Below are 13,865 nucleotides of genomic sequence, written 5' to 3'. Positions count from 1 at the left end.
TTAAATGTATATATATATATATATATATATTATATATAGTATATATATATATATATATATATATAGATATATATATATATTATATATATATATATATATATATATATATGTCTTTTTCAGGATTTCAGGGGGGGCAAGTGCCCCCTCTTGCTCCTATGTGCGGGCGCCCATGTGGACAAGTATATTCATAAACTACCAAGGAGCGCATTAAGAGGAGAACAGTGTCTTTCATCTTGAAAATGGCCCAATTGTTCTTGGAATCCAAAGAACCAGCTTAAGAGGATTAAGGACTTTTTTTTAATAATCCGCGTTAAAATAGTTCTCTCTCTCGTGTTTAGTTATTTGTTGTAAGTCAGAATCCTATTTTTTCTACATTCTCTTCCTATTTTATGTATTTGCTTGAGAATGAATGCATTGAAGTACAAACGAAAGGTTTTTGCACTCCAATGTTTTGCTGTCCTCGTGGCCGTATACTCATTACGCCTATTAACGCATCGTTTTTCAAGCTCTGATGACGGTTACCGAATTGTCCAAGTTTCCTAGGATATAGTAAAAATATTTCGAGTGCAGATATTTCGTCAATTCATGTTGACCTGGTAAATAAAAAACATGCACTCCCCAACAGTTTCTCCTCTTCCTCAAGAAATAGAAAGTCTAGTTTCGTTTGCTTTATTCTGGCAGTTAACGAAGCTCTTTTTTTTTTTTTCAAATATTCTCATTCATGCCGCTCGATTTACGCTTCTTCTTGCTTTAATGATCGTTTCCCACAAAGTTTGAACAGTGTTGCATTATTGGCCAATGTTGAATGGAAAGAATGTCGATGATGCAACTCCGAGTTTAATTGCTTTCATTGCATTTTCCCAGGTTGTAACGCCTCGCGTTCTACGTAGGCTGAGTCTTTTATGGAGCATTTTGGCGTGGCGCTATTGGACCGTATGAAATGCCGTAATCGAAGGTGATACGATTAATCGTGACCTTAGAAAAATCTGTGTGCGTACGTGCGCACGCGGGCGCGTGTGTGTGTGTGTGTGAAGGGAGCCAAATGGAGAAAGAGCTGCAACGATTGTAAATTCATTACATAGAAGCTCTCTTAAAAAAAAAAAAAAAATAAAAAACTCGCCTTACGACATGCATGTTACGAATTTTCTATTTTTATTTCTTGCATATATGGCGTTCTTTAAATGTTAGCAGTGGTACACCACCTGTCTCCTACATATTTTTGGTGAAGTACTTATAATGTATACTTCAACCTTTAAATCAATATGGCTGTTGAGAGTTTGTGTATTTTCTTGTATCACTGGAAGCAACACAGTCTCCATCAATTATATTTATAAGTAACAGGTCTGTCAACTAAGTTGTTGTGCTGCGATTGAGCACAGGCGAACATCAGACAGAAACCAACACTAAACGTCTTTGAGTAAATCCCTCCCAAGATCATTGCATATGGCAAGATCAGTGCCAAATCTTGCCTTCATGGGGGAGTGTGACATGGTAGGGAAGCAGTTGAAGGATTATGTTAAGTCAGGTCAGCAGAATGTTGATGGACTACGAAATGAAAGACCTAAGGAGTGCATGATGGTCGTGAGCTGGAGAGATTTTTCAGCGAAAATGGACAGAAAAAGAAAACTCTGTTAACAATTGTGGTATATCATTATTTAAGGATGTACTACTATGTTTTGCTCCTGCCTTCTTCTCTGTTTTGTAACCCGAGTTTAATACGAGTATTGTCCCATCAAAAAGCATTATCTCACTTTGTTTACATACAGGACTCTGAGAGACAATGGTGGTCAATACGTCATACCTACATATCTGTTAGGTAATTATTAGTAATATTATAGGGTAAGGATTACTAGCATTGTAAGGGATATTATCATTTACTGTTGTCATTGTAAATATACTGTACTAGATTATTAAGGAAGGAATTTGTATTTGTTTCAGACTGTAGTAATGGTTTAAGTTGAGTAAAGCTTGGGAAGCTGCAGCCAAGTGTTTTATTGTCATCACAATTTACTCAACTTAACCACAACCATGAAGAGGGTGCTGAAACCTGCCCGTCTGGATGTCGACCCAAGTTCCCCAACAGCAGCGAAGGAGTGGCAACATTGGCATAGGACATTTGTGAACTTCATCGAGGAGTGTGTAGATTGCGTCTCATACAGTGTTTGAGTATATTGAAGAGTGTGCAGACTTTGAGTCAGCTATAACTATACTAGAAAGACTGTTTGTGAAAACACCAAATGAAGTTTTTGCTAGGCATTTACTTGCAACAAGGCGGCAGAAGCCAGGTGAATCACTTGACGAATTCTTGAGAGAATTAAGGAAGTTAAGTAAAGACTGGAATTTAAAAGCTGTCAGTGCTGATCAATATCGTGAGGAATTAATTTGGGATGCCTTCATCAATGGTCTTTCTTCAGCTCACATATGCCAACGGCTCCTAGAGAACAACATGCTTGACTTACAAGGTGCCTACAATCAAGCTTATTCCTTGGACCTTGCACAAAGGAATGCTGAAGCCTACGCTTCTCTGACTGCACACACTGCCGTTACTGTTACCCCTCAGAATCCACCGACATCACAAGTTCTTCACTCAACTGCAGTGGTAAACCTGAAGTCTTTGGAAGAGGATGCCATGCACAGCTCACCTGATGTTTCTGAAAAGTCAGCAGTTGCCGCTACCTACAATGTACGAAAGAAATGCTACTTTTGCGGAGGACCATATCATGCTAGAAGTACTTGCCCAGCACGTGAAGCTACCTGTCATAAATGTTCTGGGAAGGGACATTTTGCCTGAGTTCGCTAGTCTAAATCGACAAAAGCGTTTGTAGCAACAGTGTTTAGTTTTCATATTATGACTACAGTGACAAATGTTCCTCATGGACTTTCACAGGCTGCTTCTGTAGTAACAGTTAAAGGCAAAAAGTTGAGTGCCCTAATAGATTCATGTAGTACTGAGAGTTATATGAGTGAGAAAGCTGCTCAAGAATTAGAACTGAAAGTGCATCCAAGTAGTAAGGGAATTAGTATGGCTCAGAAATCTTTAAATTCTAGTTCTCCCGGATATGTTGTGGCCGACCTCATGCTGGGACTCAACAGTCAATCTTATCCTGATACACATCTTGGTGCACTGAGGGACCTGTGTGCACACATATAATTCTTGGGCTAGATTTCCAGAGACAGCATCTAAGTGTAACATTTGAATTTGGTGGGCATAAATCTCAGTTAACTTTGAAAAACAGCAATAACTATTGTGTTCTTACAGCTGCAGCACTAGAGGAACCATCACTCTTTCATAGTTTATCACCTAATTGCTGACCAATTTCTACCAAATCCAGATGTTACAGTAAGGATGACCAATACTTTATAGGAAAGGAAGTAAATAGGCTACTCCGTGAGGGCATAATTGAACCAAGTTTATCTTCATGGCGAGCCCAAGTTGTTGTCGTGAAAAATCCAGGTGATCAGCATAAGAAGAGGATGTGTGTTGACTACTCACAGACAATTAACCAGTATACTGAGCTGGATGCATACCCATTACCAAGGATTGATGACATGGTGAATAATCTTGCTAAGTACCATGTGTTCTCTACATTTGACTTGAAAAGTGCATATCATCAGATACCAATTAAAGAGTCAGACAGGAAGTACACTGCTTTTGAGGCAAATGGTGGTCTGTATCAATTCTGCAGGATTCCTTTTGGAGTAATGAATGGAGTAGCTGCTTTCCAGCAAGCAATGGACAAATTAGTAAAGGAAGAAGGTTTGCAGGGTGCTTTTCCTTATCTTGACAACATCACAATTGCTGGAACTACACAAGAAGAGCATGATCGCAATGTAGATAATTTTCTAAAGGTTGTGGAACGAAGGCGGCTAACTCTAAATGAATGCAAAACCATCAAATCAGTGCGCTCCATAAAAGTTCTAGGTTACTGTGTGAGGAATGGACATATACAACCAGATCCTGAGAGACTTCGTCCACTGCAGGAACTATCTCCTCCAACAGATCTGGGATCCCTAAGGAGAACTCTAGGTATGTTTTTTTAGCCAGATGAATTCAAGATTTTTCAAATAAAAGTCAGCCCTTTGCAGCTACAAAGAAGTTTCCTCTAGATGCAAAAGCTCTAAGTGCTTTTAACCAACTCAAAAAGGAACTTGAAAATACCACCCTGTATTCAATTGATGAAAACGTGCCATTTGAAGTGGAGTGTGACGCATCTGATGTCGTTGTCTCTGCAGTTCTAAACTGCTTTATGTCCAGAACACTGCAAGGGAGTGAACTTTGCTACCACATTGTTGAGAAAGAAGCTACTGCTATCATAGAAGCACTACCTGGCCCGGAGTCATTTTACTATAATAACTGATCAGCAGGCTGTAGCATTCATGTTTGACAATAGAAAGCGTACTAAGATAAAGAATAACAAGATACATGAGTGGAGGGTGGAACTTGCAGCTTACAGCTATACAATACACTATTGCCCAGGGAAGGAGAATGTGGTTCCTGATGCTCTTTCCCGAGCCTCCTGCTGCTCAACCTTCTCTACTTCTACACTTATCGACCTTCATAATGGCCTTTGCCATCCTGGGGTTACCCAACTGTTGCACTTTGTAAGATCAAAGAACCTCCCGTTTTCCACAGATGATGTCAAGAGGGCCTATGCTACTTGTAGGATATGTGCAAAGTTAAAGCCTCGGTACTGCCAACCTCCAGCAGGTACTCTCATAAAGGCCACTCAACCAATGGAGAGACTCAGTACTTCATGTAATCCATACATGCTTACAGCTGTTGACGAGTATTCACGGTTTCCATTTGCTTTTGCATGTCCTAACATGAGTACCGAGACTGTAATCAGATGTCTGGAGCTGATATTTAGCTTGTGTGGGATGCCAGGTTATATCCAATCTGACCAAGGTGCATCTTTTATGTCAAAAGATCTCTAGGCGTTTCTTTCGCTAAAAGGGGTAGCGACAAGCCATACAACTCCGTATCACCCAGCAGGAAATGGCCAGGTAGAGAGATTCAATGGCATCATATGGAAGGCAGTCAAGCTAGCTCTCAGGTTCCGGAACTTGCCTGATAGTCAATGGGAACTAGTACTTCCAGAAGCACTACATTCTTTAAGGTCGCTGTTGTGTACGTCTACGAATACCACCCCTCATGAGCGGTTCTTTATGTTCCAGCGTCATTCAAGTCATGAAAGCTCCTTACCTTCATGGCTACTTGATCCTGGACCTGTATTGTTAAGAAGGTTTGTACGAAATAAGAATGAGCCATTGGTAGATGAGGTCGAACTTGTGAATAGTAATCCGACTTATGCCAATATAAGGTACCCTGATGTAAGAGATCTACTGTGTCTGTTCATGACCTAGCTCCTTGTCCTGAAGGTCATCTCTCCCATCACCCGTCAACCGAAGGAACAAGTAGTGTTCATCTTGACACCACTAAAGAATCTACAATCAAGGCTCCACCAGAACCAGTGTCACAGGAGCAGACTGTAGCAGATTCAACTCACCCAGAACAAATGAACAATGATCTTGGGCCTGAACTGAGAAGATCGTGCTTCTAGACCGCCTGTGCGCTATGGCTGGGACTAGACTTTATTAGTTCTTATTCTGTGTTTTATTCTAGTAGAGGAGAATGTGGTATATTATTATTTAAGGATGTACTATGTTTTGCTCCTACCTTCACCTTCTCTGATTTGTAACCCGAGTTTAATACAAGTGTTGTCCCATCAAGAAGCATTATCTCACTTTGTTTACATACGGGACTCTGAGAGACAATGGTGGTCAATACTCCATACCAACATATCTGTTAGGTAATTATTAGTAATATTATAGGGTAAGGATTACTAGCATTGTAAGGGATATTATCATTTACTTTTGTCATTGTAAATATGTAAGTGATTACATAATAAAAATATGGAATGTTATTCCATATATATAAAAGACTAAAACTAAAGAGGTCAACCAGATTGCTTGCAGGAATGTGATCAGACCAGAGACGATAAAGTATGTAGGCTAAGATGGCGTGCCGTCACCTGTGTTCATTCATTTGTTTTGAAACATTAGTCCAAGCTCCCTGCTTGAGACAACTACCGCGACCTATAATTCAAATGGCCTACATGATTAGTAATGTGTCTCAGTTTGTATGTATGTTCATATGTTCGAGCTACTGTCTGCTTCCCTCATGAGACCTGTACCTCTTTACCTAAGCTTTATCATGTAGAACAGGACAGAACAGAATTAGCCATCATCGTTGGCAGAAGCGATCAAGCTATCGTCATTAGAAGACCTGTACAATCATACCTGATCTTCACCATGTAATCTCAGAAGAATATATGTATTTTTGTACTTCGTGGTTTCTACTAGAACCTCACATCATTGCTGAATCATCATGAGTTTAACACATCGTCGTCATAACCAAGGAAGATAATACCGACTTCGTAAGTGATCTACAAACCCCAAGACACTCCAATGAATATGGAAGTGCAATACCAACCGACTTAGCGTAAGATTATCCCAAGTCTAACATTACCTCACAGGGCGCCTTATTATACGAGGCAACAGCCCTAATATTGGTGGCAGATTACCAGAAGAACTCTACAACGTCTTCTGAAGAAAAACCAGAATAATGAATAACGTATATCAGAAGTCAACAACGACGAAAGCAAGAGATTCTTCAAGCAACTTAGTATCATCGTTTAGTGAGCGTTTTCAGTAGTGAATAACTTCAAGAAACAAACCCGACGTGTCCTTTTCCTACGGTAACGCAAGCTTCGTCTCTCATTAGAATCATTCAAGAAAACATCGTTAGTGAGCGTTTCCGGCACTTCAAGAAACAAACCGAACGCGTCTGCAGCATCGGATCTTCAAGGGCTCGAATCATCCAAACAACGTGCACGGGGAAAACTGAAGCCAAACCAGGTCACCCGCTAAAAACAGAAGGAGGACCAAGGCCGTGTGTCGTTATCGGAACACCGTGACTTCCCACAAAAGCAAGCTAAGTACAATTTTTTATTCATTTGGAGTAACTGAGTGTTTCCTTTGCTGGTCGAATTTTGTTATTCCTGTGGCTGAAGTTACGAGACATTCTTAATCTTACCTTTTTACAGAAATTATCTACATCATTGAGATTTCGCTACTGCGAGTTTTTTATCTTTGAGTTTCTGTTTCCAGAAGTTCTCCTGAAATATCATAATCATATACTATGTTAATTTTATCATTTTGGGTGATTATTAATCCTTTACGTAACAAATCATATTAAACAGTGAATATGCGTTTACGCAGTGGACGCCTGTATTTATACAGATGCATGGATAGGGTCGTTAGGCACCGTAGTGATTAGAAAACAGACATAAACAAATGGAACACCCGTACAAATCTAGATAAATTAGAGGTAACACTATTTCGGGTCATGACAATAAATGCTCCTTTGCAAAGTCCCGATCGCAGTTTTAGCCTTGAGTTTTTTTAGTTATATAAAATATCGAACCTCAAAGACTCGGCTTAACTTTAAAAATACGGCTGGATTGCAAGGAATAACATGTCTGTAAAAAACTTTCATTAGGCTAAATGCGCTAACCAGGATCCCTCACTATTTCAAATTTTAGCAAAGAATGAAGTAAACCACAGCAAGTACATGATAACGCAGTAGAGATAACTTATTTTAATAGTAATCGCTCAATTCTTTATAGTTCGTCATTCATACGTTCGTTGCTTTATACGTAACCAACAACAGAATGCTAAAAACACACAATACGTTGCCGATGGTAAACAGTAGTCCTAAATATCAGAGTCAAACAAAGCAAACTCGGTTACGGTGTCATCTAGTCAGACGGTCAGGGTCAGTTAAATCTGCCGAGTGTTCAAAGCATAGCACATTCCATATAAGCGACCTCAGCAGAAAGGGAGAGCGATGTTGGAAAAATTAAAAAGGAATTTCCCTATGCATCACACGACCGTATCAAGTAATCAGAGCAGGTTCTCGTTTTTTTTTAATACTATAAGTTATTATAAGTAGTGGTGGATTAAGCCCAACTGTACGCGCCGTAAAAAATTAGAATATCTTGTTTTATTCCTTTAGTACACGTAATATCCTGTATTTACGGACTCACCGTCTGTTGTTCGAACTTCCCTAATGAGAAGTCCGGATAAGCGAGCACTTACAGATACCTCTATAGTTATAAAAAACATTGATCTGTATCTAGTGTAATTGTAAGAGATCCATCTAGGGGTATACAAAATATTATCTTACCTCCTGCAAAATAAGGCATGTTTATCAAAGGAAAATTCTATAAACCTTCAAACATATTAAAATCCGTTTGAACAAAAAGAGACAGTTAATCAAATAATAACTTATATAGAAGAACAAATCATTTGTCTCATAAATCGTGATATTGTTCAACGACCCAACAGAATTCTCCCACAACCGCAGTCGCAGTTTGCATGCAAAATCTCGAGAAGCATGCACCCTCGAATGTCTTAGTGCGTGTAAAAAGACCTTGCTGGGAAATGAAATTTTAATCCTTCCCGACACTCTGAAATATAACGATTTCCGCGAACAAATCCCTAGACACGGTTGACTCGCAGCAACAAGTTAATCTAGTAATCCACAAAACCTATACATATAAATATCGCATTTTTTTTATTGTTGCTAATTTTTAATCATGCCAAACTAGTCATAGATGAATCTCTCTTATACTCTATCTAAAGTAATATCCGTAAAGTCATTCAAGCAGAGGTGATTCAGCAGAAAAAAAATTTTTTTATCTTTTATCTGAATACCAGGAAGTTTCTCCACTAGCGAGTGATCTCTGGGGAAAACGGATGTAATTTAACACAAAATACGGTCTAAGGACAAACATAAAGCTATATACGTACCTTCGTATAGACTCTCAATGAAATTTCAAAATAGAGATATATGACAAAGTTGAAAAATGTTAGTAATAGGAGTCATTAGGAAATCAAATAAGCCCATATAATTTTTCCCTCAAACGTCATGCCATAAAAGATCGGACTTGGCGTATCTGCGTAGATTTCTGTCGCTTAAACAAGGAAACGACTCCCGATAGTTTCCAGTGCCATGTACCGACGACATCTTATCTCTGTTAGGTTAGAATAAATTTTTCACCAGCTTGGACTTACTTAAAGGCTTTTACCAGATACCATTACCTAAGTGATTGTACCTCATACACCGTTTTCAGCACACTCAGGGGACATTATCAATTTTTACGTATGCCTCCGGCTTACGTTGCGCCCCAATTACAATATAGTGTTTGGAGACTTTTAGGGGATACCCTACATGCTTATATGGTTGATCTTATAATCTTTTCTAAATACCTTAGAAGTACATTTACATAGGCTACACTAGAGCTAGTGCTACAGAGACAAAGACAAATAATCTCAGAGTAAAATATCTAAATGTGAGTTTTTAAAAACCGAACATGTTTATCTAGGTTTTATGTGTCTAGTCAAGGTCTTAAAGTAGTCCATGGTAAGGTGTCGGCTATTCATAACTTCCGGTACCTATTAACGTAAAAGGGGGATACAGCACTTTTGCGCTGTAGTGGGTATTACAATCGTATGTAAATATGTAACTCTTCAATCATGACAGCTCCTTTAACAGATCCTACGAAGAAGGGCGTAGATTTATTATGGTCTAAAAAGCATCAACAGGCGTTCGATATCTTAAAAGCGGAATAATGCAGCTCACCTAACTTAAAAATCCCTGATTTAAATAAGGAATTTTTTTTTATTGCAACAGATGCCTCAGACCAAGGGGTAAGAGGGGTACTACTTCAGTAATATGATAAACAGTTCTTTCCTATAGCTTTTTATGCACGTAAACTAAAGCCCTCTAAAAGTAAATATGCAGTAATAGGCAAGGAAGGGCTAGGTATCGTTAACTCACTAGTACATTTTAAGTTCATAATCTACGGCTATCCTATTAAAGTCCTTACTGACCATAAGTCACTTACCGAGTTTTTCAAAGGCTTTAATCACAGCCTCAAAGGAATTCGGTGACATATGATCATTCAGGTTTTGGAGCCAAGTTAAGATATCTACCTGGGAAAGCAAATATCATAGCTGACACATTATCCCGCAATCCTTCACCATACTGCAAGGAACCATTAATTGGACTAAAAAATATAGAAACATCTGTGCCTATTGTTAAAACCGTATCTAAACAAGAAAATTCCTTAACCAAAGAGATCGCGAGCATTGAATATTTGGGTTGGAGCGCAGAACTGTTACAAACTGAACAAAGCAAGAGTCAGCAGCGATAAGCAAAACAATAAACACTTCGAACGGAAACAAGGGTCCGCAGCTAAGCAAAACAATAAACACTTCGAACGGGAACCCTAAAGCAAAAGTATATTTAAAGTATGTGTATCAGAATTATGTAATCAAATGTAATATTATATGTAGGTCCGTGACGAGGAAAACCCGAAGAACACAGCAGATGACTAACGACCAGGTATTAGTAATAATCTCTTTCATACCAATCATCCTAAACTGGTTGCATTCCGTCATCCAAGGTTCCCTATTATGTCACAGAAAGCCAAATCACTGTTTTACTGGCCTACAATGCTTACAGATATAAAAAGCACATAACTAATTGTAACACGTGTCATGAAAACAAGGAATATACTAAGACACCTGTCAGTTTAAGGGCCTATCCCGTGCCAAATCAATCAATGAAGGAATACATGTAGAATTATTAACAGAATTACGAGTCTGACAGAGGAAATAAACACCTCTTAGTGTTAATAGTCGCCTTGACACGTTATATAGAATTAATAGCACTAAAAACAAACACCGCAATTGAGTGCGCTAGGAATATTTATGAGTGCTAAATCAGTAAACATGGAATTCAACACATAATAATAATCTGACTCAGGTGGTGTAAATCAATAATAATCTCCTTAACTCGTTTTGTGAATTCCTTTCCATTAAGAAAACCAATAATATATTTTATCACCCAGAGTCAATCGGTTTGGTAGAATAAGAGATAAATAAGAAAGTGTCAATGTCTTATGAGTTACAACTTGTGATATTGGATCCAAACTGGATTATAGCGGTTCTCGCGGTTTTAAATACCTTTATCATTCATATCTTGTATCTATAGAATTGATACTGCAAGTAGCCTTATACGGTACGCCGCTAGAACACTTTTCCACATATTCAAGCCAACCATTAATTTATCAAATATATATAAAAAATATATAAATAAATAAATATAAAAAATAAAATAAATATGGATACAAGTATAATACACTCCGTAAGAAGTCGGAAGGGTTACAAATTATAATAAAAAAGGAATCACGATAAAATCAATAAGCAAAACGTAACCATAGGTTAATTAAATATCCAAATATATATGCGTAAAGATTTGAACTCTAACTTAACGCTTTAGTAATGACAAATAAGCTAAAAGTTCAAACACATATCAAAACCTACTGACATATTGTCTGTGCCGGTGATTTATATTCGTAGTCAATGGAAAAAAAAAATAAATAATAAATAAATAAAATTACATAAAATAAAAGAGATTTTAAAGTCAGGAAGTCTAGAAGTGAAAATGTATATCTATGCGAATAATCTTATACAGGGCAAATAGTATATGTAAAATTTGTATGGAAACCTTTTTTCATTAGTTTGAATAAGGAATATCTAATTTAACATAATTACATTAATTTACAATCATGCAGATTTCCAACATGAAACTAATATATTGTTCAATTTTGGTACTGTTTTTTTCAGACATTCTTCTCATGTGGGTGAAGTATTAAAACATAAAATACCCAATTTATACTAAAGTCGTATTTATTACAGCAAGTAACGTAACTCTTAGCTGGCTGAGAGCAATCTCCTGCCAAGTGACGACGTCATCATTGCCGATTCATCATTGTTCCTTTTAACCTCAATAAACCGCTAGCAAAGCAGGTTGGCTGGAGAAAGGAATCTTAGCTCATGAACTTCACATGTGGTTCATAGGTCATGATGACATACATAGCCATAACCTATTCTTATCCGCATTGCAATGCAAGCTTGGTTAAGGACTTGCAATCGTTTTAAAATTAATGAACAAAATAAGCAAATAGAATTTCTATAACATCAAAATGAATTATTTTTTTTCTGAACCTCATAGACAATTAGAGTCAATAATTCAGCTTATGACATTGGTAAACGGACATTTAGAAGTATCAGGTCATGTATATGAAATATTTACTTGCAACATTAGCCTATGACAATTCAAGTAAATCACATTCATGGGAAAATGTCACATTTTCTTGAAAAACCCAAAGTTTATATAGAAATTAGTTACATAATGGGTTCTTTCATAGCATCTCTTGCCTACAAATTAACCTCAGAGGATGCGCGGGAGAAAATTGAATATGAAACTTTTGTTAGGGGCACATAGGATCGGATTTTATCACAACTTAATTTCAGTTAGCATAGAGAAATACAGAATCATGATTAATATTCTCTTTGACTCTTATGTTGCCTGGCAATCTTACAAATAGCTCCGTTTTCCACTTCTTTGTCTAGTAACTTACTACCAGTAATATCGAATTTTCTTTGGGATTCGTATTGATATCTGTTTATTTTTTTATAATTATGGATATTTTTACAGTCATCAGAGACCTGGATAGGTTCACTCATTGTTAATGGCATGGATAAAGAAGTTTGTACAGCTGACTCTTTTGAATTCCATAAAATATCAGCGAATTCATGTGGGTTAAGTCTGGTCTTAATGGCTCTCTCCCTCCCGTATTTGATGTTCTGAATTTCACTTGCAGGCTGATTAATGGAACCTGGTTACAGTATCCTGCAGTACGAGAGTTTCACATCGCAACTTCAAAAAAATCGTTCGTCGCTGCGGACGACGGCAGTCAAGTAACAACCGCCTACGATGTGAAAGGAATAAGCACCATCATAAGTGAACAAGCTTATTTAGAGGACTTCTTCGACCGACACCCATATCCCGTCGTTAATCTCGTTTCAATGCGGAATGCTCCGGCGGCTGTCGGAAATCGACTACAAAAGGGACATACTTCCGACAATTACGACCAGAGGGATATTCAACTCTACATTGCTGGTGAAGGACTCGTGCTGGGGATGATTTTATTCATCGCGAACATATTCGTGTGGCTTAGGATGCAGAGAACAAGTATGAGCGCAAAATAGAACGTTGGACCCCGCCCAGGCAAATTTTCCCCTTGTTTTAACCATTTGGAATTGGCCATTTCATTTGGCTATAGGTGGTTGTCTGGAACTGTGCAATGGACGAAAAGTTGTTCGAACGCTAGTTAAATGTGTAGTAGTATAACCTCGGTCATGTATCCTATATATAAAGTATCATGTATCCTATATATATAAATGATCATAAATAACAGAATCGAAATATATCTTTGCGTGTACGCACTAGGAATCTATTTAAAGTGCACATATATTAATCATAATTATATGAATCCATATACATATGTATAAATAAATCAGGTAGGCTATAATCAATCTGTTACCTTTTATCTTACCAATAACTGCAGACATATAACAGTTAGCATAAAAATCAATGAATCAAACAGCATAAACATTAATAATTTTATCAATTCATATATAATATTTTTATCAGTTAAAATATGGTTTTTATCATGTTAATCTTTATTTTATGCGATTATCAGAGTACATTAGTATTTTCTGTAGCATGTGTATCTTAAAGAGATGAAGTGAAAAACTGTATCAGTATATATCACGTGATCACTATTATTTACGAATATCATTATAAGCATATTGTGTCTTATATCTTATTACTTGAATCTGTATTTGTGTACACCATGAATTTTTTTTACTTATAAGTATTTTCTATA

General features: G+C 37.4%; 1 protein-coding gene across 1 annotated transcript; it reads left to right on the top strand.

Annotated features, from left to right (window-relative positions):
• The first annotated feature begins 1,443 nt into the window (after nucleotides 1-1,443).
• Nucleotides 1,444-2,791, top strand: LOC135218855 (uncharacterized). Its single transcript, XM_064255303.1, has 2 exons — nucleotides 1,444-1,525; nucleotides 2,178-2,791. Exons 1-2 carry the CDS (start codon nucleotides 1,444-1,446, stop codon nucleotides 2,789-2,791), a joined length of 696 nt encoding a protein of 231 aa, XP_064111373.1.
• Nucleotides 2,792-13,865: the final 11,074 nt, after the last annotated feature.

This window comes from Macrobrachium nipponense, chromosome 1, assembly GCF_015104395.2.
Source record: "Macrobrachium nipponense isolate FS-2020 chromosome 1, ASM1510439v2, whole genome shotgun sequence".
Taxonomy (NCBI): Eukaryota; Metazoa; Arthropoda; class Malacostraca; order Decapoda; family Palaemonidae; genus Macrobrachium; species Macrobrachium nipponense.
This window is presented reverse-complemented; position numbering and strand designations above follow the sequence as displayed.